This window comes from Equus quagga, chromosome 15, assembly GCF_021613505.1.
Source record: "Equus quagga isolate Etosha38 chromosome 15, UCLA_HA_Equagga_1.0, whole genome shotgun sequence".
NCBI lineage: Eukaryota > Metazoa > Chordata > Mammalia > Perissodactyla > Equidae > Equus > Equus quagga.
Window position 1 is genome coordinate 47,370,377 of NC_060281.1, and position 27,754 is coordinate 47,398,130.

Consider the following 27,754-nt stretch of genomic DNA (forward strand, 5'->3'; position numbering starts at 1 on the left):
ATCCATAATTAACATAACTTATACAACTTAAGACCATCAATAAGACAGTCATTAATTTGTCTAATCTCACCTTAATAGATATTGCCACATCATTGTGGACAGAAATTTAAAAAATGAAAACATCCCAATAGGTGACTTCCTCTTTGGTTAGCTTTCACTGCAGAGCATTACCACCAGTTCCAATGATGATTTATCAAGTGCTTACTACATATTTGGCTCTGTGCCAAGCAGTTGATCTACTTTTTATTTAATATTTAAATAACCACGTGAGACACGGATTATTTCCCCAATATTATAGATAAGTCAATAAAAGCCTTACCTAAAAAGTGAAAAAGCTACTTGCTCCATTCACAATGCTCGAAAGTGGTAGAGTCTAGCCCCAAACCTCACTTGACCTGACCCCAGCGTCACTGTGCTCCCCCAGCTTCTGGTTGACCGGTCCCCCGTACAGCCCACTGCTTTCCAGTGATCTTCAGTTAACCAGTTCTCAGTGACATGAATTGTCCCTTAGGGTTCACTGTTGGGGGATGACCTATATTACTTGCTAAATATAAGGTGGATTCTGACAATGAAATTTACTTAAAAGGTATAAAAACAGGGCATCTGGGAAGCTTTCTGATCACTGAAACTGTTACATGCAACTCATGACCAATGATTCCAGTTAAGAGAAATCATTCTACATTTACAACAAAATTAGAAACAATCAATGCAACGGAAGTTTTTAAAAATTATATTTAATACAAGTGAATAGATTAGAAGATCTGAAATGTCATAAAGCAATATACACAATGAATAAATAATTTGCACAGGAGAGTCATGTCTACATTACATAACACTGTCTAGTATGGGAATACTTAAAGTAAATCCAGTGATAATGGAGAGAGTCCATAAAAATGCTAACCTGTCTTCCCTTGTATGAAATTGTTCAAGTATAAAAATCCAATACAGTGTAAAATAGTATTCAATTTAGTTTAAGAATAAAAATTGCAAGTATTGCAGTTTCAGAAGAAAAATGTAAAGCAGCATTTAAAAACTACATAATAGTGTTAAACTAATGAAGTACCAATAAATGAGATTTATATGAGCAAAAATCAGAGAAGGAAGCATGAAACTAGCAATATAGCCTGTTTAAAAAAAAAAGAAACCTAAAAACTAAAATAAACTAAAATGTGTTAATGTAAGAGTACTCTCTTATACAGTGCACATATGAATTTAAATAAATCCAAGTCAACATCTTTAGTTGAATAGGTTAATATTTAATATGCTACATCTAGATCTACTAAATAATTTATGCCATGAGATGAATACATAATTTTACAGTGTCACATCTAAAGTTCCTTCCTTTAGAGTGCAGCATAGTAAAACTTAAAAATAAATATCTTAAATAGCATTACTATTAAGGCACAGTATAAACCACATTATCATTAACCTTTGAAGAACTGTAATCTCAGTAACCTTGTTGTCTCATGTACTGTATTCACTAATAAATAGTTTTAAATATGACTCTGAAATAGATACTAAAAAGTGTAAAATTATTTAAAAAGGGAAAAAAATAAATGTCCTTAAGACAGTTCTTAAGGGTTTAGAGTCTGCAAACTTTGCCTGCCTTTATTCATAAGCCACGAGTCGACACAATAAATAGAAAGAGAAGGCTGTCGTAGTAAGAGCCTGATCCTATTTCAGAATCAGAATTGCTGACACCAGCAGATACAAGTTTCCCAAAATTGAAACAGGATGGGGAGAGGGATTAGAATGTGACAAGCTCATCAAACAAGCACAAGTGATGTGTTCTTTCCAGAACTGTGTGTGTTATTGATTGTCTGTACAGCTGTTGCACCCAATAATTCCACATCACTTGTTCCACAGTCCCACTCATCCACAGGATAGATGAGAAAATAGCTTTGGTGCCTGTCCGCCATTTTACCCACTGCCACGCTCCTAGGTTGATTGTTCGATGCCCATTTTTGAGAGAGTAAGAACATTACCTTCTTACTTGAAAAAGTTCTAGAGGCCATAGTGACTGCTAAAAATGACAATCAGTGCTTTCACCATTTTGTTTAAAAAAAATCTGCTTTTAAATGTAATTCAAGCTACATATTGCTCACTCTGTATTCCCTGGTTCAACTAGATTCAAATGCATTTTCTAACTTGTAAAAGGCAGTTTGCTTCCCTGATACTATAAAAAGAGCAAAAATAAAAACCCCCTTATAAAAGTGAAGTTCCATTGTTCCTCCTGCCATCATTTCGTAGCGGCCTTTCATTTACTCAGCCTCTTTGGGATTGATTTCCACAACTGCGCCCACTCCCCTCGATCTCACCTCTTTCTCATCTAGAACACTACCGGAGTATACAAAAAAAAAATTCTGCTTCACGATAGCATAGCTGTTTTTTTGTTTTTGTTTTTTTTTAAAGCTGTTAAGTCAATGTTAACTCTCTTATTAGCTACTAAAAATCGGGAAACGGGGAGGGAAAGAGAAAATTCAACTTTGATCAGAGGGCTGGTCTATTGCATTCGGTCTGTTTGCAGCTGCTGAGGCTGATACTGGCCAAATGCGGCGGCGGCAGCAGCTGCGGCAGCGGCGGCGGCAGCTGTCCCAGGTGCGGCCGCGGTGATTGGCTGCTGCACCGCGTAGCCATAGCCCCCCGCGGTGACGTAGCCGGCAGCAGCTGGAGAGGCTGCGTACGGGTACTGATCGTAGGCAGCGGCGGCGGCGGCGGCAGCAGCTGCCGCTGAGTATTGTGCGTACGCAGCTCCAGTGTAATCAATGTAAGGTGTGGTGGAGGCAGCAGCTGCTGTCGGCTGGACATGTGGAATGACCACTCCAGGCTGCACAAAAGCCTGCGGATAGACATAGTGGGCAGGTATCCTGTTGAGAAATGGAAAACAAAGTCAGGCAGGGGTGGCCTCCTATCTGGTGCGTGATTTGTTCAGAGATAAGACAAACTCAAATTTAGTGGTTATTATAAGCATAGGGTTGCCACAATATCTGCTTTCCAGCGGTCAGTGACAGCACTCTGGCGATGGCCAAAGTCACGGAGTGCCCCGAAGGGAATTCAACACCAAATATATGATCCCCTCCCTGCTGGAATTTTTATTTATGCTCATTTAGAACCAATAAATATCATTTAGAAAAAGTTTGGAAAATAATCCAAGGTTCATGAGGGCTACGCATATACGAGGTATTTAATAAATGCTTAATTGGGTGAGACTTTAGAAAATTTTGGAAAGCCTTCATAAAACTGTTGAGCAAATAGAAAAATTCTTAGCTGTGAATATAGGACTCAAAAGGGAATCCAAGATCATTCAGTTCTGTGGGGGTGATGGCCGGTTTCTCCAAACAAAGAGAAATTTCAACAAAATCCATAGGTTTATTATCATGGCAACCCTACTTGAAATTGCTATGCAGACTCAGCACACATTAATCTCTCTGCAACCTCAGTCACCCTTATTAAAAATAATAATAAAAAAAGAAGCAGGCGACAAAATAAACAAGGAGTTTAAAGTTCACAAGTGTGGTACACACAGCAGAATCACACTTCAACGAACTGTGGTGCGGCTCACTCGACCACAAGAGGCTGTTGTGGGAAGCTACGGAAATGCTATTAACACTCATGGCAGTGATTCCCAAAGAGATGTGCAGCACGCTTTTTGTCTTTCTTTCTTTCTTTTTCTCCATAAAATTCATAAGGACACAAGGGTCAATCAAACCTGTTTGACTATCAGGCAACTGAAGGTCAGCCAGCTTGTTTATCTCTATGCAAGACAGACAGAAGGGGTTTTGGGGGAAAGGATGAGGTTGAGGGAAAAGGCAGGGACAGGGAAATACAGCTAAATATTTCCAAAATTCATATCAACGTAAAAGGTTTACATCATAATATGAGTAAGGAAACATTTTCTTTTTGCGCATCTACGAATTTCTTTTATGCTACAGAAACAGATGTATTAGCATATCTGTTTAAAATCTGCCCTGCTAGTACTTTCTACGAATCAATTCTCTTATGTATTATCCTGCAAAAGTTCAAGAAAGTGAAACAAAATCAAGTACCTTTTAAAATTATACATTCAGAGATCACATACAAGACATACTCCAATGACCTTACTTAAAAGTTAATTCTGTTAAAAAATAAATCACAAGAGGTATTTTCAAACACCCATGCATCTCAATTCTCACTCTTGCGATTCATTACTGTCCATTTAAAACTCTACCATGAATATCTGATTTCTTCTTCTTTCTTTAAAATAATCTCCAACAAAACCCTCCACATTTCTAAAAATATGACACCATAATGCCATCTGGTTGTTGGCAAAGCCCACTTATAAGAAGTACAAGCACAAGTGACAATCTTCAAATTTTAAAGGACTCAAAACAGAAAACTTCACATTTAGATATTCAAAAACATAGATTTTGCTTTGCCTTTTCAGAGTTTCACTGAAAGCACTCATTAATGAACATCCATGGAAAAGATGAATTTATCACAGAGGGTAGTGAACTTTGACCCCAATGATAAAAATACACTCAATTTTACTAGACTCGTAGATCTTTCCCAGTGCCAGGAGAAACGACGTCATCAAGTGTTTCTGAGGACACTTAGAGATGTTCTTAATTGCTTGTCAAAAACCAGACGCACGGTCATGCACACACTCAAAACTTCTCTGCAGGTCAGGTGACTGGCCCACTCACAGCGACAGGTGTGGCTTTATGAAACACTGTCCCTGGAGGCCGCCGTGGCCACAATGTGCAGACACGGCTAAGAGAGCCTATACTTATGCCAGTTTACATGTGGTGATGGACAGCAGGGGCTGCAGCTGGGCTATTTTTGATCCTGTCATGCGACAAGGGTTTCCAGCGGGTAAAATGTCTTTATAAGGCCAAAGTAAAACGTCTATCAGCGGCAAAGGCCAGCCAGTATGAATCTCACTGATACGGAAACATTAACCCCTGGACTCCCAGAGTTCTAACATGATGGTTGCTAGGTTTGTATCTTTGAAGAAAGACGTTAAGTGAAAAAAAGTTTAGCCTACAAAAAGGCAGGACAAAAGTGTGTGTGTGTGTGTGTGTGTGTGAAGAATGCATTACAAGATAGGCAGGTTGCTCACAGGACTCTTGTCTCTGCGTTTATTTTCCATTAATAGTTCTCACTTGATAATGCCAATCCATGAGAGTATAAAGTTTCCTGGAACATCAGAACCCTACACGAAGTCTGGCAAGGGGTAAGAAGATGTCTGGAAGACGAATGAAACCCTAAAGTCCTTTAAGGCTTAGGGAAAAGACAACCCAGAAGACCATGGGGAGCCCAAAAAATCTCAGTTCAGGAAGGAGGGCAGAATCAGACTAATGGGTAAGGTGGCACTTCTGAAGCAATTCCTGTATTAGGAGTTCTTTTAATAGCCTAAGGAACCCATTAAGGCGATTTGGGAACCTCCCTCCTACTGGATACCTACCAACATCCTTTCTCTCAATTAATCACAGAATGCATATACCTAGCAGTTACAAAACTTGGGGCACTTTTCAAAGACAATTTGCTAGGTTTTCCTTTTTTCCCTTTCTCTTCAGCTCCCTCTGACATCTCTCTGTGACTCTTGACATCATAACTGGTTTCCTCTTCTAACTTATCACAAAACTGCTGACAAAGTCTTCATCTCATTTGCTTGCTCCAAGTTACCTATGGCTCCTAACATCATATCAGACTAAGTCCAAATTTCTTAAACTGTGGCTTGGTAGGCCTTTTATGCTTCTGGCTCCAAACACTTAGTCAACGGCTTCTCAATCTTTCCTGGACATGCCACACACTCCTAGATCCTCACACCATCCCTCTTGCAGGGAGGCCAACCTTCACTCCATTTCTACCTGTTGAAATCCAAGTCCGATCCACCCTAGCTCCAGCACTCACTACGTGTGGAGCCTTCGGGAATTTGCTTCACCTTTTAGGTTCATCTATTTCATATGTGAAATGAACCTAATATTTCCAACCCTGAATTGCTGTGCATTGAATAAAATTATCTATGTGAAAAGCTTACAATGACGACTACAGTAGGTACTCAAACAAGAGTTCCCTATCCTCACCATTCTTTAAAATCTAGGTCAATTTCTACCTCCTTCATGAAGACTTCCTGGATCCTCCCACCAGCCTGATGTCTCTCTCCCTTATCTGAAGCCACATGGACAGCCCTTCTGGGCGCTTGTCAGTTTTCTTACTAGATTACAAGAGAGAATGGGGTTGTGTCTTTTTTGGCTACAGCTTGACACAGAGGAACGAACATGGGTTTTGAGGTCAGGTAAACCATGATTCTGAACCTAGAACCAGACTGTCACTTACTGGCCCCATGCGAAGTTAATTAACCTCTCTGTGTCTCAGTGTTTTCAACCATGAAAAGGACATTAACAGTGGCTTCATCCAATAATTATTGTGAGAATTAAATTATATAATTTATGGAAATCCCTTATCAGTAAAAGTACCAAGCATGTAGCAGATATTCAGTTAATGTCAGTTATGGTCCCTCCTGTCCCCCTTAGTGGACAGTATCATACCTAGCACATTGTTAACACAACTAGCATAAAACTTAGCACTTAAAGGTGTACTGAATAAAGGTTTAATTGTATTTCAACCTGATCTACACTAGCCTAGAACATTCTACTCACAGATCGAGTCTCCCTTCTTTAAGGTTTCAATAAGAAAATGCTTCTTTCAAACATAGAATATTTCTAATATATTAGTCAGCAAATTCACAAGTTTCTATACATCTGCCCCCTGTGTTACATCAGAAATTCCTTCAGGCCAAGGTTTTCTCTTTAAAGGCCCAGAGTAATCTAGGGGTCATTTAAGGACCACATTAAAAAAATAGTTCAGTTACTAGAATTTCAAACAAGTCAAGTAAAATTAAAAATTCTCAAGCTTCTTTCCAGGCCTAAAATAAGAGCATGTGGCATTCAAATAGAATTTAGGATGACCAGGTGTGATTTGTTGGGTACAGACTCTGGGAGTTAGAGCAGTGTTGAGAACTCCTTAAAAAAGAAAGAGAAGGCTAGCTTGGTCCATCTGGAATGCTATCTATTTCTAATAAGAATCTCAAGTTCAAACAATTTATACAAACAGAAATGATCATCATCCTTTATAAAGACAGCACATATTAGAAGGGAGGAAAAACAAAGGTTACTATCGAGACAGGCTTGATTTAAAATTTCCATAGACCACCTTTTCCCCTGCTTGTTCTTAGTTTCCTGGTGCTATTTTCTTTCTCAAGGATCTGTAAGGACTACCACAACAGTTCAAATTTCCGCATCTAGCTCTCCAGAGCCTCCAGGAAGAGTCTGGTTTCTCCACGCACTGAAGCTTTTCTCCTCTCCGTCTTTGCTCATGCTCACCTCAGCCCATACCCCTCAGACATGTCCAATCTTCTTTCTACCTGTCCAGAACACAGCCATTGGTTCAAGTCCAGTTCCAGTCGCCACAAAGCCTAGTTCAACTCCTCTAACTCACCTACTGTCTCGCTGTTCTGAAATCCTTTTGTACTGAAAACAATACCAAGAAATTTAGCAATCAATAGTTCCAGATGAGTATGTGTTAGTTTTGTTTCCCAAACTCAAGTGCAATCTCCTCATTTTGCATGACCCACTAGCACAGCGGAAACTAAATACATGCTAATACCTGTTGATCAATTTAGTGTGAGGTCATGACTAAATTCACCATCACTTAAGATGTATGTTCTCCTCCCCAATCTCACCTTATAGTCTAGTTCAGTGAGGGGGGACCCACAGAAGTAGTTGGACCCATCAACCCACTATTTGGTGTCAGTATCCAGGATGGTTTGGATGTGGCATTGATAAATAGTTATGGACATATGAGGTCCCTTTCTAATCACATGGGACAGAAGACTTTTCTATGGTTGAAAAAAAGTAAGAGTTAGCAGTAAGAGTGAGGTATCAGTATGTTAAAGGGAGGATTATAAGAAAGTATTCATGGAAAATATAACTTGACTCTTCCAAGTCAAATTATTGTTACTTTTTTTGGCCTATTTTTGGAGACACAGAAGGTAGATAACTATGTAGACAGATTCCAACCTTCCTGGTTACACATATAGATGTTCAGGCGCTACACTAGAGAAGAAACTATTGCAAAGGATAAAACACTTCTTGAACAATTAGAATATTTCAAAAGGAAGTTTAAATCTCTGGCATTAGAGTTACAGCAATGTTGATCAGGTAGAATACAGCCCCAAAAGACCCTAAGTGTTCAGAATAGATGTAGGTCCTGCCCATGCTGTGTCAGAGTGGAAGGGAAATAGGGAGCTCAGATGAGGAAAGCTGGCAATCACAGGACCAGAGAGGACACAGACAGGAGCAGGCTGTTCACCTGAGTCAGGTCTGAAAGGTGACAGCGCTGGTCTACTCAGAAAACCAGCTAGTGTTAATGAAATCTGATGAGAGTTGTTGAACCTTTCCACTGGAAGGCCTGAAAGTGGATTCACATTGCAAAAAAAGAACCCCATTCCCAGAAAACTCCCCAGTAAAACAGAAACTTAGGTCATGCAGGCAATGAATCTGTATTCTCACAGAGGGAAATCACACAATTTAGCACTCACTACAAAAATATGGTTAAATGGAAGTTACAGGCTACAGCTTAAAAGCAAGAAAAAAAAAAGGCCCTTTGCTTCCCATGGCAAAGTCAAAAGTCAACACTTCTCAACACCACCACCAAAATCAAAAACACAAAAAGCCCGTTCCCCGAGGAAAAGAAAACACTTCCACTACAGCTCTTTTCAATTAAGTAAAAAGCACACAGTTTAGCTATCAACACCACTTCATTACTGTAATAAATAAAATAAAGCACACGGAGGTCTATTGACTATTGTGAAAAATAAAACAACAACACCAACATCCATGCATCGTTAATCACCATCTGAGCTTGTGTGTCTGAGTCTACTGGTTACAGAGTTTAATTCCAAACAGAACTATTCCACCTCTTATCATCGTATCCTTCTGATCAGTTAGCTTAACTGTATACGAGCCCTGTCAGGTTAGAAAGAGATAAATACAATTGAGTCAAGTTGAACAGTAGTCATGGTGTTGGGAGACAATCGTCTTGTACACAAGTCATACCTGGTATTTTTGTTTTGTTTTGTTAATCATAAGCTCAAAATTTGTCTGGTTTGGATGCTGCATACTTGGTCAGATAACTTGACTCATCTAAAAATATTTATATTATCAGCATGAAAAATACACAAATGTACATAAATATGTATAACCAGGAACATTCTGTGACATGATGGTCTTGTCTATATATAACAGAGGCAAGTTAACAAAGGATAGCCAGATTGAAACTTACAAGGGCCTGATTAATGAACTTACCCGAAAGGTCTTTGTATAAGGGCTGGATGAAGTTGTTGAACGCCAAAGGCAAAACCTAACAATAAAACACACCACATTCTCTATTTGTGCATGGTTAGGCATTCATTCCTCCTACATATCAAATGCAATCACAACTTTCACTTAGAAAAGATAACCATTTGTTTGATACTCTAGAGAAAGTATTACATAAACTTTTGAAAAAATCATTTTTATTAATTTTTTTGGTCCAAATAAAAATTTTAATTGGCTACAAGTGGAAATTAAAAGTTATCTGCAAAGTTTAGTTGACAGACATAGAATAAGACCTTAGAAAATTAGACAGGGGAAGAATTCTCATGGATTGAAACCAAGAACAATAGGACTTGATAATGAAGTTATATGTCACAAATATTTCCACAATTCTGAACCATGATCTGTAAAAAGTCTCTGTAATTTGGAACATTCTGGAATGCTTTTTTTTACAGATTATAGTATAAAAAATTCACAGAAACAAACTCCTTTTCTGGATAGTACACACACACACACACACACACACACACAATGTATTAGACAAATACATGTCTTTTAAATACATGCTCATGGATGGATATTTGTACATGCACTCATTTTCTTGACAACCTAGTTTCTTAATAAATCCTTTTGGATGCAAGTGTCAACCTCTTTCCAAAATTTCAGATGGGAAGACTTAAGAGTGAAGAGTACACGATTTAATCAAACAAAGTTGCTTACCAGAGAAAAAGCTTACATTTTCTCAATAGTCAACTCTCAATCATCTGTGCTCATGCAAAGCGCAGTGTTGTAAATAATCCAAAGGTCCTATTTGCACACAGACAAAACTGCTCTCTTTTGGTACCTAACAGCTACACAACTTTGAAGTAAAACATTTCTCATCTTTAAGCAACAGCTCCTTCATCCATAACTGGAGGGTCCTGGAGTATGTGAAATTCTCTCTATTTTCTTCAATTACTAAATATTCTGTGATTTCATGTTAACTATTTACCATCCAGGCACCACCCCCAGCCCATGCTTCTCTTGGGTCAGCGTTCAAATCAGGCTGTCTGCTCTGAGCACAGGGCAACTGGTGGCAAAAGGAGAGACAACACGAAGTATTGAAGTATAGCCAGCTGGAGTTGACAACTTTGGCCCATATAATCCACGCGTGAATTATCTACAAGCGGCTAAAAACCGGAAAACAGAGAGCAGACTCTGACCACATGTTGGATAGGAAACAAATGAATCAAGCCGAAGTCTGGGTATGTACAAACTGTCCAGACTCCCGAGATCTATTTTTGCAAATAGGTACATTTCAAGTCCTGAAAGGAGTGTTTACAGCTCTCACTTATCTTTAACGTCCTGGTAGAATAACCAGCCATGGTTCAACTTCACTACACACATCTACAGATTCTCAGGGAATCAACGTCTTCTGAAGAAGAGATTCACTCTATTGGGAAGTGGAGGTCTCTGGGGTGGGGGTGGGGAGCAGGGTTCAGAGGGACATTTCTCACCTGGTTGCATGATCCGTGGTTTTGCTCCCAAGTATGCCAGATTCACGTTGGCCTTCCTGCCATCAATGATGGGGTTGGGATCCTTGCAGGCCCTTTCGGCAGCAGCCCGGTCGGCCATGGTGACCTTAGCAACACACACACACACACAGGACATACACACAAAGCTCTGAATCAATCCGTGAAGGAAACTAAGAGTCACATTGGAGAAGTCGTTCATGATCAAACTGAGGGGGTTCTTAAACATTTTCTTTCTTTCTTTTTTTTTTGCTAGAACTTACTCCTCGATCCCCCATCGAAAAAAAAAAAGAATAAAGAAAACAGGAAGGAAGAAAGAACCCTCCCACGCACCCCCCGCGCCCTCCCCACAGACTAAAGGGTGTTAGGAGGGCCTAGCAAAGATTTGGAAGCCTGAATTCCGTCGTCGAACTCCTCACCCTTCCTCCTCGGACTGCCCTCCCAGGTCCCTACCCGGCCAGAGAAAAACTGTTTGCTTGAAAGAAAGTCCAGCCTCACATCCGCCCGGTGCTCCCAACAACCCGCAAACACTTCCCAACGACAATAGCTATTGTCCAACTCTGGGGCTGTTCTTAGGCAGCTGAATTTGTACGCTTAAATCTCTAGGAAGCTTAATATGCTCTCTTTCAGTTCGGCAAAGAACCATAGGATCATCTTTTTAAAGAACCCACCTTTGCAATTAAAAAAGGGGGGGTGGCATAGGGGAAGAGCCCTAGACCTCCTGGGGTGTCCCCTCCCTGCCCCAGCCGGACCCCAAAAGACACACGCATTTTCACAAAGCAACAGTGCGCTTAACGACCGGCCTCCAACCCGGGAGTGCAGTTCGGTGGGACTGCGGCCCCTCCCTCCCAACCCTCCGCATCCCCAAATCCAACAGTCGTTACAGTTCTTTCCTTCCACCCGGCTCCGCCTGTCCCCCGATACCGCATCGCGCTCGGTGCCCTCGGAACCCAGCAAGGCGGGTGCCGGCCCTTCCTCCCCAGCTCCGCCGCGCGCAAACTTTCAGTTCAGCAGGGAGGGAACCGGCAGCGCCGCTCACGCCCGCGGGGTTCCTCCCACGGTCACGCCGAGCCCCTCACTCCAAATTCCGACCCCCCGGAGTCCAGCGCCACTGCGTCCCTCGCCGCCCCCGCGGTCCTCGGTTTCCCCGCCGGGCTCTTTGTCGCCCCACCCCCCGCACCACGTCCGCGCAACTTACAAATCCATAGCCCCGGGACTTGCCCGTCTGCCGGTCGGTGATGACCACCGCCTCCTCGATCTCGCCGAAGACCTCGAAGTACTTGCGCAGGCTGGCGTCGGTGGTGTGGTAGGGCAGCCCCCCGACGAAGATTTTGGTGTACGTCGTGTCCTTCTGGGTCGTGTGCATCTTCGCGCCCTCCCCGCGGCTCGGGCTCCGGCTGCGGCTGCGGCTGCGGCTCGGGCAGCGGCTGCGCCTCCTCCTCCGGCTCCGCGTCTCCCGCACCCTTTCGCGGCCGCCGGGGGCCAAGGGCGAGCCGGTGGGCGAGGGCGGGGGCGCGGCGGGGGCGAGCGGCCGGGGGCGGCCGAGGGCGCTGGGCGCGCGGCTTCCGAAGTCGCCAGCGGCCCCGGAGACTTGACTTCGCTCTCTCCTCCCGCCCCCCCTGCCGGTCACGGTACAAATTCTCCGGATCGTCTGGGTTAGGATCCGGTTCTGTAGAATGTGCAAGCGGTTTCCACTCACCCGGCGGGGAGGCCAAAAATGAAAAGAGAGGGTGGTCCTTAGGCGAAGAACGGGGTGCGTTCAGAGGTAGATTTTTCCTTCCTAGAAATTAGGTAGGTGTCTTGGGTGGGGCGTGGGTAGGGTCGGCGGTGGGAGCGTCCCGGCGCGGAGGCGGGCGGGCGGGCGGGGGGGCGCGGCGGCGGGGCCAGGGTTGGGGGACTCCGCGCGGCTTCGGCTCCGGCTCTGTCCCTCCCGCCGCGGAAGCTGGAAGACAAGTGGCGAGCACGGCTCTCCACCTCTCTGCTCCCTTCCCCCGCGGGCCGGGGGTCGGCGCCCGGCTGGGGAGGGGGCGGGCCGGACGCCTGCGATTGGCCGCGGCCGCACCTGGGGCGCCCGGCGCCGCCGCCCCCCAGCTGTTGGGAACAGCTGCTTCTCTCCCGGCGCGGCGCGGCGCTGGGCCGCCGGGCTCGGGCTCTGGAGCCGGCGCTGGGGTAGGGCTGGGGATGGCTGGAGGCGGCCTTGCTCTCGGCGGCGCCTGCCCTAACCCTTCAAAGTCCTAGGGACTGGGCGTGGCTCCAGCCGGGACCTAGGGCGCGAGGACTGCGCCCGAGGAGGGAGCTGCGTCGCTTTCCAAAACGACGAGCTCTTTGCGCTCTGTCACGGTGACGGGGCCGGCGACCTGGACTGACTGGGGGCCCGGAGGCCTGGGGCGGTTCGCTGGAAATCTAGTTCCCTCCCAGACGTGGAGGGCCAACGAGCTCGGCCAACGATACCTGAGCTGGATACTCTGGGGTCTGGAGCGTGAGAAGGGGAGCCCCTAACCTTCCTTGACCCCGAAGATCCCGTCCTGGGGAGAACCAGCGAGGAGGAGACAGCAGGAAAAAAAAAAAAGGGTCTAGCGCTCGGGTGTGCTGGGGGCAACCATTAGCTTTAATTGCTCACGGCTCAGCCAAGCTAAGTAACAGTAGACAGCTAAGTCTATCAGGCACCGCCTTCTGTTTCACAGGACCATAAATTAGTAATTTAGTCCCCACAGTCACCAAATTTGTGTTTCCTCCCTAACTATTTGGGAAGATTGGTACAGATTTCTCATCATAAATCGTCTTTTTATTTTTTCTAAGCAAAGAATTAATCCATTTCCTTCTATTTGAATTGCAAGAATGTTTAGTGACTTGTCCCCAACTGTTTTATCAGGATGTAATTGTAAAAGGTGTAATTTTTGAAATCAGCTTGTTGCATAACTACTGGTTTCTAGCAGCAGACGTTTAAAGCATTTGTAGAAAATACAGACTTTGGTACACCCCATAGATATTTATTTTTTTATATCAGCTTTTTGCAACTTCTTATCAAGAGGGCATTTTAAATTTTTTTCTAAAGGGGTGCTTTTCTTTTGGTGAGGAAGATTGGCCCTGAGCTAACATCCGTTGCCAGTCTTACTCTTTTTTTTTTTTCTTTCCAAAGCCCCAGTATGTAGTTGTATATCCTGATTATAAGTCCTTCTAGTTCTTCTATGTGACCACTGCCTCAGCATGGCTTGATGACCTTTGCTAGGTCTGCTCCTGGGATCCGAACCTGCAAACCCCAGCTAATGGAGTGGAGCACGCTGACTTAACCACTATGCCACAGCGCCAGCCCCAAGAGTGCATTCAATTAAGCTGTAAAATCATTGTCATATTTGGGTTTGGATGAAGATAATGTGAGCCGAATGTTTCACCCACCATCTTTGGGGCACAATTTGCTTTTAAGTCATTTCTGCCCAGAGTGTCTGCTGAAATCCATACATTAATTGCCCCTGGGCCATACCATTTCCTCCCTTTAAAGCAGTTCAATATGTTAACCTACTAGAGAGGCAGATACTGTACTTCTGTTTCTCTTTCCAGGGCACCTCTGCAGTCAGTCCAAGAGGATGAGATATGTTGCATTTGCAAAAGCTAATGGGAATGCGAATATCCTTGTGCAAAATGTTAAATTCTGTTTTTCATCTTGCTGACGTCTGCATGAGGTTGGCCTCTTGAGGTCCCCAGTTTCTTTAAGTGTGAACCCCCAGTGGGAGATAGAGAGAAATAAGAAATCTGAAGTTCTTTTGAAAAATGTTTTTAAAGTCCAATTGAAGAAAAATATTTTACAGGCATATGAGAGCCAGAAAGTGAAATTGTAAACAACAGCCTCTTCTCTTTGCTTAAGTAAAGTACAGGTTTAAAAGGGACTCTGTGTACTGGTATGATGAAAGATAATTTTTAAAAATTAGAAAAACAAAGCAGGCCATGAAGCAGAGGAGGCATGTTTTTTAATATTCAACATCCATCTTGCAGTGTCACTTCGGAATTATTGTACTTAGATGAGGCTCAGGCAAAAACTTTTTTGTGAGGGGAAGCTGCTTACAGAGAAGGCTTAAAGACAAGAGTGACTTTGGCTGTCTCACTTCTCTTCTGCCCGGATGGGGAGCCCACCCTGGAGGAGACTGTGATGATATCAGAGAGAGCGGGAGTCTGGGAGTGTAGCCAGCAGGGTGGATGTTCACTAGGTAGAGTGGTGAGATCTACAAGGAAATTCTGATCCCAGGTTGGGCTACCTGTGTTGTAGAACTCGGCTTCTGGAAATAAGGTGCTTCCCTGCCGTAGTCCCAGAGAAAATACTGCAGCCACCCTCCCTCTACCCCATGCAACCCTGTTGGTGTGCTTTTATTCTTTCAATCGAGCAGTAAATATTTGATAGCTTTGCGTTGCAACTTTGTTCATTTTGTATGAAGTGATGCCTGGATATCCCTGATTTTGAATTCCAAAGATAATTAAAGCATTGCTAATAATCCGGTGTGAGGTGATACACTGAGGACGATGGTGAAGAGGAATGGAGATTCCTTATTTTCCAAACCAATTTAAAGAGAAGCCATCATTCATACTCAGCTTTTCTTGACAAACCATCCAGCGCCCCCAACAGGCAGACAGGCAGGCACTGTGCTAGCGATGTAGGCATTATTGACACTGTGGGCTTTGTTTTACATCTGCACAAAGGTGGGTACAGTTACAACTGCGAGATCCACTCTTGGTGGATTTATGAACCTGAGCCATCAGACCATGTAGCCTTGGGGCCATAAAATCTTTCTGAATTCAAAGTTTCAAGGTTATTAAGTACCAAATATTTCTGTACAATTACCCATTACACATCCAGGTTTGAAAAACAATACTTGGGTAATCCTTTTGCTTTCTCAGCGGCTTTTGGCAGAGAAGAACACTTATATATTCACAGACATTGTACAGTATGATGTGTGCTTCTTTGGAAAGAAAGAGCCATAAAATACTTTGCAAGTTATAAATAGGTTCCAAGCTTGTCATATCCAAATTAGTACATATGGATGGCCCTGAATCCTTGGTTCCTACTCCATGGCAAGATCAATATTATTTTATTACTTACAGTAAATTATTGTCTTCTTTGTTCAAAATGTTTATCTGACTGTTAAAGGCCAGAACCAACTCGCACGTTACACATTCATTTATCTATTTTCTTCCCCCCGCTATAGTAATCATGGACATCAAATCCAGGTCCAAGGCTTAGGAAGAATTTTGAGAAAAGAGAGTCATATTTCGTGAAGGTAGAGAAGCACTTCTCCAGCTCGTGGAGGTGCCTCTTCCAGAAATAGGATTGCTTTGGAGAGGAAATCTCCTGTGGGCAGAATTCGTCTCTTAGATGTCACTGGATGTCCTACAGGTCAGCTAGATCCTCTACAGAGTTCTATATCTATGAACACTGAAGAAATATTGCTGGAGGGAACTGACATCTTAAAGATATCGGTCTATAAGCTTGATGGGAAAAAATACATTCTTGATTAGAGCTGATCATTTGCAGAGTATTTAGGCCGGGAATCTTCTTTTGAAAAACAAAAATGTGACTTAGATGAAGTCTTTTGGCTGTTTGGGAATGTTTACCATCTTTTGAAAGTCTGAGTGAGCATTCTGAATTAAACCCAACAGGTTTTCTGCCCTTTTGAGAAAGTCCCATGATCAGCTGTATTTCTGTTTCTCTGGACGGGTTGGTAATTTTCTCTTAGTAACAGATAACAAATGTGTGTAATAGGTTATGCTGCTATTTTAGTGTGCAGAAGAATTGGCAGTCAGAAACCTAGTCAGTTCAGCTCAGATGCATCTCTGGGAGAAGTCTATTCATGCTGCATTAAACCACATCTAAGCTGATAAGTAAAGTGAAATGGAAATTTGTAGCCGTTATTCAATCGTTAAAATCATAATGCCTCTTTTACATCAAGCATCCAGCAAATAGAAAGCAGAATAGGGTTACTTGGAAGATGAGGGAAGGGCAGCAATGAAAGTGAGGGGAGACAAAAAAAGTTCACTGCCGACTCCTCTCTACCAACAATTTCACTCTGCCTGTGTGGAAGTGGCTTTAGGTGTATGCACAGTGTAGATTCTGTTATGTAAATCTGAAAGGCAAGGAAGAGAATGCAAACATTTTAAACCCACTGTGTGCTTCTTCACATTTTAAATTCAGGATGTACTTCGGTTTTAAGTCTTTAAACAGTGAGCCTCGGAGCTGCCAAGTTATTTTTAGGGAACTGATGGTCCTCTCCAAATGTATTGAATGACTCTCTCTTGATGACAGATTCATTCTGATGATGGTGCTTGTGTGCTGGTGTGGTGGAAATAGCCCTGGATCCCAAGACAGGAGACCTAGGGCCCAGCCCAGGCAGGGATTAATCGGCTCCAAGAGCTCATCTCTTTACTCCATTAGAAAGTACGAATATGGTTAGAAAAGCCTGTGACAGTCTTCCCTGAGCAAACACGCCCAAGAATGGAGGGTTCTAGTCTGACCCTTTATTTACAGATGTGTTTAGTTTATGAGACAGCTAATATTAACACTCAAGTGCTATTTATTTACCTTTTAATTTAAACTATTTAAGATCGTTTTGTAAGATTGCTGTTTTCTCTGCTAATAAAGGAAAGGCATATTCATGACAGAAAATTATGAAAAAACATAAAGATGTACAAAGAAGAAAATCAAAATCACCCACAATTCTACTCAGAATAATGTGACATTTTAGAGGGTTTAATATCAGGTGTTTCTTGTACATAAATATACACATGTAAGTGTACAAACATGAATTATCCTCCACATTTTGTTTTACGATCAGCTTTTTTCACCTAAAAATATATGGTGAATATTTTTCCCTATAATTAAATAGTTCCTACAGTTCTAAATGCTGAAATAGCATTTTATTATGTCAATGCCCCCAAATTTATTTAAGCAATTTCCTTTTGTTGGGCATTTATATTGTTTCCAATTGTTCCCTACTGTAGAGGGCTCTGAAATGAACATCTTTGTTGATAAATTTTTTTACACGTCCTTGATTATTTCCTACAGCTGGTTCCATAGGGATTTTGTTTGGTCCGCTGCTAAACCCCTAACTCCTAGAATAGTGTTGGGCACATAAGAAATGCTTAAATATTTGTTGAACAAATGAATCAATTCTGACAAGTTTATATATTAGGTTGAAGGGTATGCCCATATTTAGATCTGGTACATATCGCCAAATTGCCCTCCAAAAGGTAGTATCAGATTTTATTTCTACCAGCCGCACACTGATGTCAGTTTTCCAGAATCCTTATTGACACTGCTGTATAAGATAGAATAATTTTCTTTGCAAGTAAGAAAAATCCTAACTCGCACTAACTCAAGTCATAAAAAGGAACTTTTTGTCTCCCGTTATTGAAAAGTCCAGAGACAGGGCAGGCTGCAGGTGTGGTTTGACCCCAAGGGTCATGTTGTCACCAAGACTGACTCCGTTTGCTGAGATCCTTCTGTCTTTGCCCTCCTTGGTGGTTGACCTTATTCTTTAGCCGACTCCTTCAAGGCAGCAAGTTGGCTGCCAGCAGCTCCCAGAGCCATGAGCCTCCCTGTTCACAGGCAGAACAAACACAGATCTTCTTTCTGCCTAATTATCAAACAAAAGTCTGATCTTCCTTTTGATTATATCATCTTAGGTTACAAGCTCATCTTTGAACCAGTCTTAGAGGCCAAGGAATGTGGTTTGCTGATTTGCTTAGGCCTGGGTTCCGTTCTGCTTTCCCATCATGAGACAAATCCCTAACGCACATTGGTGTGCTCAGACCCGTGATGGCCCATTTCTGGAACTGGGGAACCTACTCAACCCCATGGTTGTGAGACTCTGGGTTCTTTTGGGACAAAGAAATAATAACATGAATGCTTTGGAAACAATAAAAAACTACATTGAATGTTAACATTTAACTTTTAAAATGTATGTGTTTTCTAGGGTAAAAATACTCTCCTCTCACTTAATTTTTTTTCCTGTATGTCTATGGATCATTTGTTTTCCTTTTGAGAACTGTCTTTTTTTTTTCTTTCTATATGGAGTTTTTGTTATCTTTCCTTCAATTTTTAAGAACACTTTGAAGAGCTGTTTTGATAGACCCACGCCTTGTAACTCAGATCATCCAGTCCAATCCCTCATTTTGGAATTGAGAAAACTGAGACTTAGAGAGAAATGGCTTCTGAAAGGTCATATGTCTAGCAAAGGACTCAACTGGGATTCAAATTATCTCCATTTTACCTTTGAAAAAAACATTTGTTAAATTTAGATATAACTTTGGTATACTCAGTTGCACAAATCTAAATGTACACATGGATACACCCATGTTACCACTCCCCAGATCAAGATGTAGAACATTTCCATCAGCTCAGAAGGTTCCCCTGTGCCCTATCCCAGTCAATAACCATCCCCCTACAGACACACACACACGCGCACACACAATCATAAACACTGTTCTTACTTTTATCATCATGGATTTGTTCTGTCTGTTCTTGACCTTCATGTCAATGAAATCATAGAGTATTTATTTACTCTTTTGTGTCTGGCTTCTTTTGCTCAATTCACAATCATTTTTGGAGATATTGAAACCTCTTTCCCAGTAATTGAAGGAAGCAAGATTAGGCACAAGGAGAAGCTGAGCTGCAAGGCAGTCTCAACAGTTTTCAGCCAACCCTAAGGGGAGTTCTGAAGCTGGGATGACCTTTCAGAGTTGAGAGAGCTGTGTCTTACACCTTCTCAGGGATCAGTCCTTGGACGTGGGCCACCCCAGGAAGAAGGCATGATGTCGGGCGATGCAGCCCTCTTCAGTCAATGTATTCCCCATACGGGGCTAACAGCTGCCGGAAGCACTCCTGGCACCTGGGAAAATAAACCCTTCATTCCTGAAGGGGGAGAATAAGCCGTGAGTGACAGTGCCCTTCACAGTCTGGCCCTTGTGCCTCTTGGATTTCCTTCTTCGTATGAGTTATGAGAGCAGCCCCTCCAAGATTCTGGTACTCCTTTTCCCGAAAGAACTTAGAAGTGGAAGGTTAATGGGATGAACCACAGCCTCCACAGGTCCAGGGGGTCTCGAGCTACAACTCATCTTCACCTTCTTCACTATTCTAGATTCCACTCATCCTCAGCTAGCGTGCCATTTAGTCTTGGTGGTTTGCTTAGTTTGGTGGTTTGCTTAGAGTTCTCCAGAGAAACAGAACCAATAAGATACATAAAAATCATATTATCAAGCGAGTCTGATCTTCCTTTTGATTGTATCATCGTAGGCTGAAGTTCACCTTTGAACCAATGTTAGAGGCCAAGGAATGTGATTTGCTGGTTTGTTTAGACCTGGGTTTCATTCTATTCTGTCCATATATATCCTCCTCCCTTGATTTTAAGGAATTGTCTCATGCAGTTGGGGACTGGCAAGTCTGAAATCTGTGGGGCAGGCCAGTAGGCTGCAAACTCAGGCAGGACTGCTATGTTATGGTCTTGAGGCAGAATTCCTTCTTCTCTGGGAGACCTCAGATTTTGGTCTCAAGGCTTTCAATTGTTTCGATGAGGTCCACCCATATTATCAAGAATAATCTCTTTTTCTTAATGTCAACTGATTGTAAATGTTAATCTCATCTACAGAATACCTTCCCAGCAACATCTAGACTAGTGTTTTAGTGTTTGGGCAAACAATTGGACACCATAGCTCAGCCAAGTTGACATGTAAAATTGACCATCACAGGGTATGATCAAGACCCTCATTAAGAGGGGTTGAGCCCCTGGTCACCATGCCCCTCTGATGATGTGGCTGCTGCACTTGTCCATTTATTGTCAAAGTAGGGCAAGGGAGTACCAAGAGGCATCCAGGTGGATTATGTGAGTGCCAAATTTATTCCTGCCCCTGTAGTATAAAACAGCCCCATTTTCTCCTGATCATTGTGATCAATTACCCCTGTCATGATGATGACCCCTGTTCTTGGAACCTGAAGTGCCCAGGTGGCAACTGTTGCTTAACATTCCATGTGACTCTCGCTATGTCTCTTTGGAACCAGGACCTCTATACTCACAGAGCCCAGAGTTGCAGGGGCAGGAAGCACAGGCTTGCCAGAGAGTCACTGGGGGGTGATGGTAAACAGGGCCTCTCTTGATGTCACCCATTGGTTCCCAGACCCTTATGTTCCACCTACTGGGAACTGTGCCACAGTAAAAAACAAGTATTTGGCCTTCATCCTCCTTTCCTGGCACACAGCTCCTAAAATCCTTGGAATTTATTGTCTTTTCTATGCTAATTAGATGACTGGGGGAGGGGGGCTAGATGATTTCAGGAGAGGGACTGGTTATTAGATAATCCAACTTCTATTAGAGGGTTAGAACTTTCAGCCCCACCCTCCAACGTCCAGGGAGGAAAGAGGGCTGGAAATTGAGTTCAATCACCAATGGCCTATGATTTAATTGATCATGTTTATGTGCATTAAACACCCCTCAAAGACAGCGTACAGGGGGCTTCTGGGTTGGTGAACACATTGATGTGCTTGGAGAGTGGCATGCCTGGAGAGGACATGGAAGCTCTGCGCCACCCCACCCCCTCCCTACTTTGCTCTGTGCATCTCTTCCATTTGGCTGTTCCTGAGTTGTATCTTTTATAATAAACTAGTTATCATAAGTAAAGCACTTTTCTGAGTTCTGTGAGTTGTTCTAGGGAATTATGGAACCTGAGGGAGCGGTCACGAGAACTCCTGAATGTGTAGTCAGCCAGGCAGAGTGTGGGTCACCCTGGTGACCTCATATGCTGGTGAGATCTGAAGTGGGGGCAGTCTTGCGGGACTGAGCCCTTGACCTGTGGGGTCTGCGCTAACTCTGAATAGTTAGTGATGGAATCGAATTGAGCTGTTGGACACCTAGTTGATATTGGAGAATTGGAGAATCCCTTGTTGATATTGGAAAAGACACCACACATTTGGTGTCAGAACAAACCATGCAGGGACAAATCACCTCATAAAAGTCATTGATTTAAACCATTCACTGTGTCCTGGAAGAGGATGCCTCAATCTTTCAAGGTATCACCTCTGAGATAGCACTTGAGTTGTGTTTTCAACAGACCAGTCCATCCTTCTGTTGGGCCAGCAGCTTCTGTGTAGTGAGGGATGCGATACAACTGATGGATTCCGTGGTCGTGTGCGCAGCCTCTTACCCCTTTATTGTAAAGTGGATCCCCTGGTCTGTTGCAATATTATGTGGGATCCTGTGCCAGTGGATAAAACACTTCTCCCTGTGGGCAGAAAAGACAAACTTATGCCCAAAATATATACTTATATGTATCATGCATATCAAAATCTCTGCTCCTTCCTGGCTAGAAGGAGTGCCATGTAGTCAGCTTGCTACCAAGGGCCTAGGTGGTCTCATAGAGGGATGGGGACATATTGTGGAAGCAGCATTGGTCTCTGCTGCTGGCAAGTTTGACATCTGATCGGCCTTGGTAAGAACTGTAGGGTTTGTGCGTAGCCTCCATCCCTGCCACCATGGCTACTCTGTTCACACACTGGTTGTGCCAGCCCCAGGTGGCTCATGACACAAGCTGGCTGATATCAACTGGTCAAGCCACTTTGTCTATCTGATTGTGGTAATACATTTTGTGGTGGTTACACTCTGTGTGTATTAACATATGCTACAAAGATCTTCACCCTTTGTGCCCATTCCCATATAGCCATCCACATGCCTCTTTCTCTCAAGACTTTCTGGTTCCCAATCTTCCAATCTTTCTTCTTCCAGGACTCTGACCAGAAGGCGAATAATTTGCTGCTGTCTATCTGTATATATTCTAACCTTGAGCCACTTCTTTTTCCACATAAAGGTTGACGAACTGAAACATTATGCAAACTGTACCAAAAGGGAGGATTTCCCTTCACCACTGTCTTTCAAGGCTACCTTTGAATGGGGCTGTAGCACAGCTACCATCAATTTTTGGCTCATACCCCACACAATAGACTGACTCATCCATGAACCAAGCTGGGGATTTTTCCTGTTCTGTCAGCTCTTTGTAAAGGATTAAGCCTTAGGGATGTGCTGAAAGAGGTCTGTGCTGCTGGCTAGTGTAGCTTGCTTGTGCCCTCTGGTTCTGTTCATGCTTACTTCTGGATATAACACTTTCAGCTTATGATGAATTGTTGTTGGGCTTGTTCAACCTTAGAACCCAGTGGTTCTGACAGAACCCTGCCCATGATAGGGAGTTATGTCTGCATGTCATTTGGTATCCCGTAGTCAGGCACTCTGTCTCTACCAGGGCCCAACAGCATGTCAGGAGTTTTTTTTCAAAAGGTGTAGTATTATCCACTGCAGTTGGCATCACTTTTCTTTGGAAACTTAGGGATCTATGTTGTAATTCTCCTAGGAAGACTTTCCATAAACTCCACATTGTATCTTTTCTCATCTCTCAAGGTGTGTGAACCAAGTGACAGGGCTATTTGCATCACAGCCTGGACTTGGTGTGGAGTTCTTTCTTGCTTTTGACCCCACTGAAAGGTTATAGCCTTTTATCTCACCTGTTTTAATATGGGCAGGAAAAGTATTCCCAGGTATGGAATATCTGCCTTTATGACCCAAAGAGGCCCACCAAGCATTGTTCTTTCTTCTTTGTGATAGGAGGGAGAAGATGCAATAATTTGTCCTCTACTTTGAAGGGGTTACTTAAAATCTTTACTAATGTGGCTGGTCCCTGATTATTCACAGGGTTCATTTCCCACTCTCTGAAGCACATATGTCTTACTAAGGCTTCTAATATAATAGTTACTTCTGGGGCCAGCTCCATGGCTGGGTGGTTAAGTTTGTGCGCTCCGCTGCAGCGGCCCAGGATTCAGATCCTGGGCGCGGACATGGCACCACTCGTCAGGCCACGTTGAGGCGGCATCCCACATCCCACAACTAGAAGGACGTGCAACTAAGATATACAACTGTGTACAGGTGGGGTTTGGGGAGATAAAGCAGGAAAAAAAAAAAAAAAGATTGGCAACAGTTGTTAGCCAATGTGCCAATCTTTGAAAAAAAAAAATAGTTCTTTCTCTAGTCCAATTAGCATAATGTCATCAATATAATGGACCAATGTGACATTCTGTTGGCTGTCTAGCAGTTTTAGGTCTCTTTGGTCATTATGTTGTCAAGTATTTTTTTCTGCCCCATTCTCATTTTATTCCCCCTCTGGGAATTCAATTATACCTATGTTAGACTATTTAATATTGTCCTATGTGCCCCTGAGGTTACGTTCATTTTGTTCTTGAATTTTTTTCTGTTTTTTCAGGTTGATAATTTTTACTAATCTGTCTTAAAATTCACTCACTCTTCTGCCATCTCCAATCTGCTATAAACCCAATGAGTGGTTTTAAAATGTCAATTATTATACCTTCTACAATAGAATTTTCATTTTTTAAAAGTTTCCATTTCATTGCTTAGATTCTCTATCTGTTCATTCATCAACACCATATTTTTCTTTAATATTTTGATCATATTTATAAGAATGCTTTAAGCCATTGTCTGCTAAATCCAATATCTGGGCCATCTCAGGGTTGGTTTCTATTGACTGCTTTTTATCCTGACTATGGATCACAGTACCTATTTCTTGGCATGTCTAGTAATTTTTTATTGAAAATGCCCTTTGGCAATTATACATTAGAGAGACTTTAGATTCTGTTATGTTTCTTAAAAGAGTTTGACTTTTGTGCTAGTTGGGAATTAAGTTACTAGCTGATCACCTTAGATGTGTGAAGGCTTGATTTTACATTTTGTTGAGGGAGAACTGTGGAGATGTTTTCCAAGCTCCACTAACTTGGCAGGACTCAACATACAAACACTTTCTCCCCTGAGGATCTTGTCTGGACATGGTTTTAGTCTTTTAGGGGATGGGTAGGCCTTAATCTAGGCACAGCTCTTAATTCTAGAACAGCCTTTTGGGTCTCTCAGCTGAATCCTGGGATGTTAATGAGATATTGAGCTATTGGCCAGACTGAAATTTCAATACTTTCAAATTTCCAATTTCCTCAGCACTTGCTTGCCTTCTTGTATTTTTTCCCAAAGTAGTCACTCTCTGGTGAGCCTCATGTAGTCTTGCCCTGTGCAGGTACAGCCCAGCCCTTAGCCAAGAATTTATAGGAGAACTCCCACATATTTCTCCTCCTCTCCTGCCTTTCAAGGCTCTTTCTTTCTTGGTGCTCTTCTCCACAGATTTTGGGCACTTGATCTTTCCTAAAATCTAATCTCTGCCTCCTCAGCTCAGCAAGACTGCCAAGCTCTTCCAGGACTCCACTTCACTGTGCCGTGGTCAGGAGGTCAGGAATTTGTCCCTCAACAGAGAGCTAGGATAATCCTAATGTTCAGCTCAGAGTTTTCCTTCTTTCAGGGATTTTAGTCTAGTGTTGTCTATTGTCAAATGCCTGAACACAGTACCCTCATATATTTCATCTAGTACAGGCATACCTCATTTTATTACACTTCACTTTATTGTACTTCTTAGATATTGCATTTTTACAAGACCCTCCACCAGCAAAAAGATTACAACTTGCTGAAGGCTCAGATGATGGCTAGCGTTTTTTAGCAATAAAATGTTTTCAATTAAGTTCTGTACATTGTTTTTTAGACATAATGCTATTGCATACTTAACAGACTGCAGTATAGTATAAACATAGCTTTTGTATGCACTGGAAAAGGAAAAACTCATGTGACTCTCTTATTGAGATATTCGCTTTATTGTGGTGGTCTGGAACAAAATCTGCCATATCTCTGAGATACGCTTGTATTTACAGTTGTTTACAGAAGAAGGGCTACTTCAGTACCAATTACTCTGACTAATCTGCCATAGCAGATGCAAAAGTCTACCTTCTATAAGTTTATTTAAAAATGTTCACAGATATATTGAGATATAATCTATAATCAATCATAATTGCACACAAAGTGACAATTTGATGAATTTTGACCTATATATACACACACATGTGAAGCTGTCACCGCAGTTAAGAGAACGAACGTTTCCAACAGCTGAAAAGTTTCCTTGTGACCCTTTGTGATCCCTAGCCTCTGTGCCTCCCCATTTCCAGGCAATCACTAAAATGCTTGCTGTCCCTAGAAATGAGTCTGATTTCTAGGATTTTACATAAAAGGAATAATAAAGTATGTATTCTTTTATTATCTGTTTTCAGCACAATGATTTTGAGGTTCACCCATGTTGTGTGTATTAATAATTTGTAACTTTTTATTTCTGAGTAGTTTTCCTTTTATGGATATAGCACAATTTGTTTATCTATTTACCTGTTACTGGATCTTTAGATTGTTTCTAGTTTGGCCTATTACAAATAAATCTGCTGTAAACATTCACAAACAAGTCTTTGTATGGACTTATGCTTTCATTACTATTTGGTAAACATCTAGAGATGGAAAGGTTGTGTCATAAGGTAAGTGTACATTTAACCTTTTAAGAAACTGCCAAACTTATGAATCTTACACATTTTGATATGTTGTATTTCATCATAGTTCATCCTAAAATATTTTCTAATTTTCATTTTGACTTTTTTAACCCATGGGTTATTTGGAGGTGTTTTAGTTAATTTTCAAACATTGGGAAATTTTCTAGTTATCTTTCTATTATCAAGTTCTATTTAATTCCACAGTGGTCAGAGACACACACTGTATGATTTCAATCCTTTGAAACTTGTTAAACTTATTTATTGTTCAGAGTGTGTTCTATTTTGGCAAATATTCTATGTATACTTGAAAATGATGTGCATCCTGCAATTACTGTGTAGTGTTCTTTGTATGTTAGTTAGGTCAAGTTGTTAATTGTTTGCCAAATTTTCTATAATTTTAATAATTTTTTTGTCTGCTTATTCTATCAGTTACTGAGAGAAGTTTGGTAAAATCTACAGCTCTGATTGTAGATTTGTCTGTCTCTCCTTTTGGTCCTGTCAATTTTTGCCTTATATGTTTTAGAACTATATTATGAGGTACATATAAATTTATGATTCCTTCCTGTTGATTTGATCTTTTTATCCTTATGAAATGTCCCTATTTATCTCTTATAATTTTTACCTTAAAATCATCATATGATATTAATAAAGCCATACCCACTTTAATGTTTGTGTGAAATATATTTTCCATCCTTTTAGTTTAAACCTATCTGTGTCTTCGCGTTTATTTTGCATTTCTTGTAAGTGACCTAAAAAGTTGTATCTATTTTATATTCAGTCTGACATTCTTAGTGTTAGAGTATTTAATCTGTTTATATTGAGAGTAATTTTTTTTTTTTTGAGGAAGATTAGCCCTGAGCTAACATCTGCTGCCCATCCTCCTCTTTTTGCTGAGGAAGACCAACCCTGAGCTCACATCCGTGCCCATCTTCCTCTACTTTATATGTGGGACGCCTACCACAGCATGGCCTGCCAAGCAGTACCATGTCCACACCCGGGATCCGAACCAGCAAACCCCAGGCTACCAAAGTGGAACATGCGAACTTAACCGCTGTGCCACTGGGCTGGTCCTGAGTGTAATTATTGACACAGTTGAATTTAAGTCTACTAGCTTATTATTTTCTATTTGTTCCACCTGATAGCCATTCCTTTTCCCTCCTTTTCTGCCATTACTCCATTATATTTCCTCTATTATCTTTTTTGGTCATAACTTTATTCTTTTGGTAGTTACTCTAGAAATTACAAAATGCATTCTTAATTTCTCACTACTTCCCTTAAATCAGTACTATACCACATCCTGAACAATGCAAGAACCTTTATCTCCATTTACCCCCTCCATGTTTTGCTATTTTTGAAAAGATATTTTATTTCAACATGTCTTTTAAACCACAAAAAACTTTATCATTGATACTTTAAATGGTCACTAGTCTTTTATGTTTACCCATACATTTACT

At 42.0% G+C, this 27,754-nt stretch overlaps 1 protein-coding gene across 2 annotated transcripts; it reads right to left on the reverse strand.

The window, feature by feature from the left end:
* Nucleotides 1-714: 714 nt before the first annotated feature.
* RBM24 (RNA binding motif protein 24) lies at nucleotides 715-13,090 on the reverse strand. 2 transcript variants are annotated; one of them, XM_046641373.1, is made up of 4 exons: nucleotides 12,066-13,090; nucleotides 10,853-10,976; nucleotides 9,348-9,402; nucleotides 715-2,839 (listed from the first exon to the last, which is right to left on the reverse strand). In XM_046641373.1, the coding sequence occupies exons 1-4, from the start codon at nucleotides 12,231-12,233 to the stop codon at nucleotides 2,491-2,493; spliced, it is 696 nt and encodes a 231-aa protein (XP_046497329.1). In that variant the 5' UTR covers nucleotides 12,234-13,090; the 3' UTR covers nucleotides 715-2,490. The 2 variants fall into 2 exon arrangements, with proteins under 2 accessions (XP_046497329.1, XP_046497328.1); XM_046641372.1 differs by having other exon boundaries at nucleotides 715-2,867; nucleotides 12,066-13,087.
* Nucleotides 13,091-27,754: the final 14,664 nt, after the last annotated feature.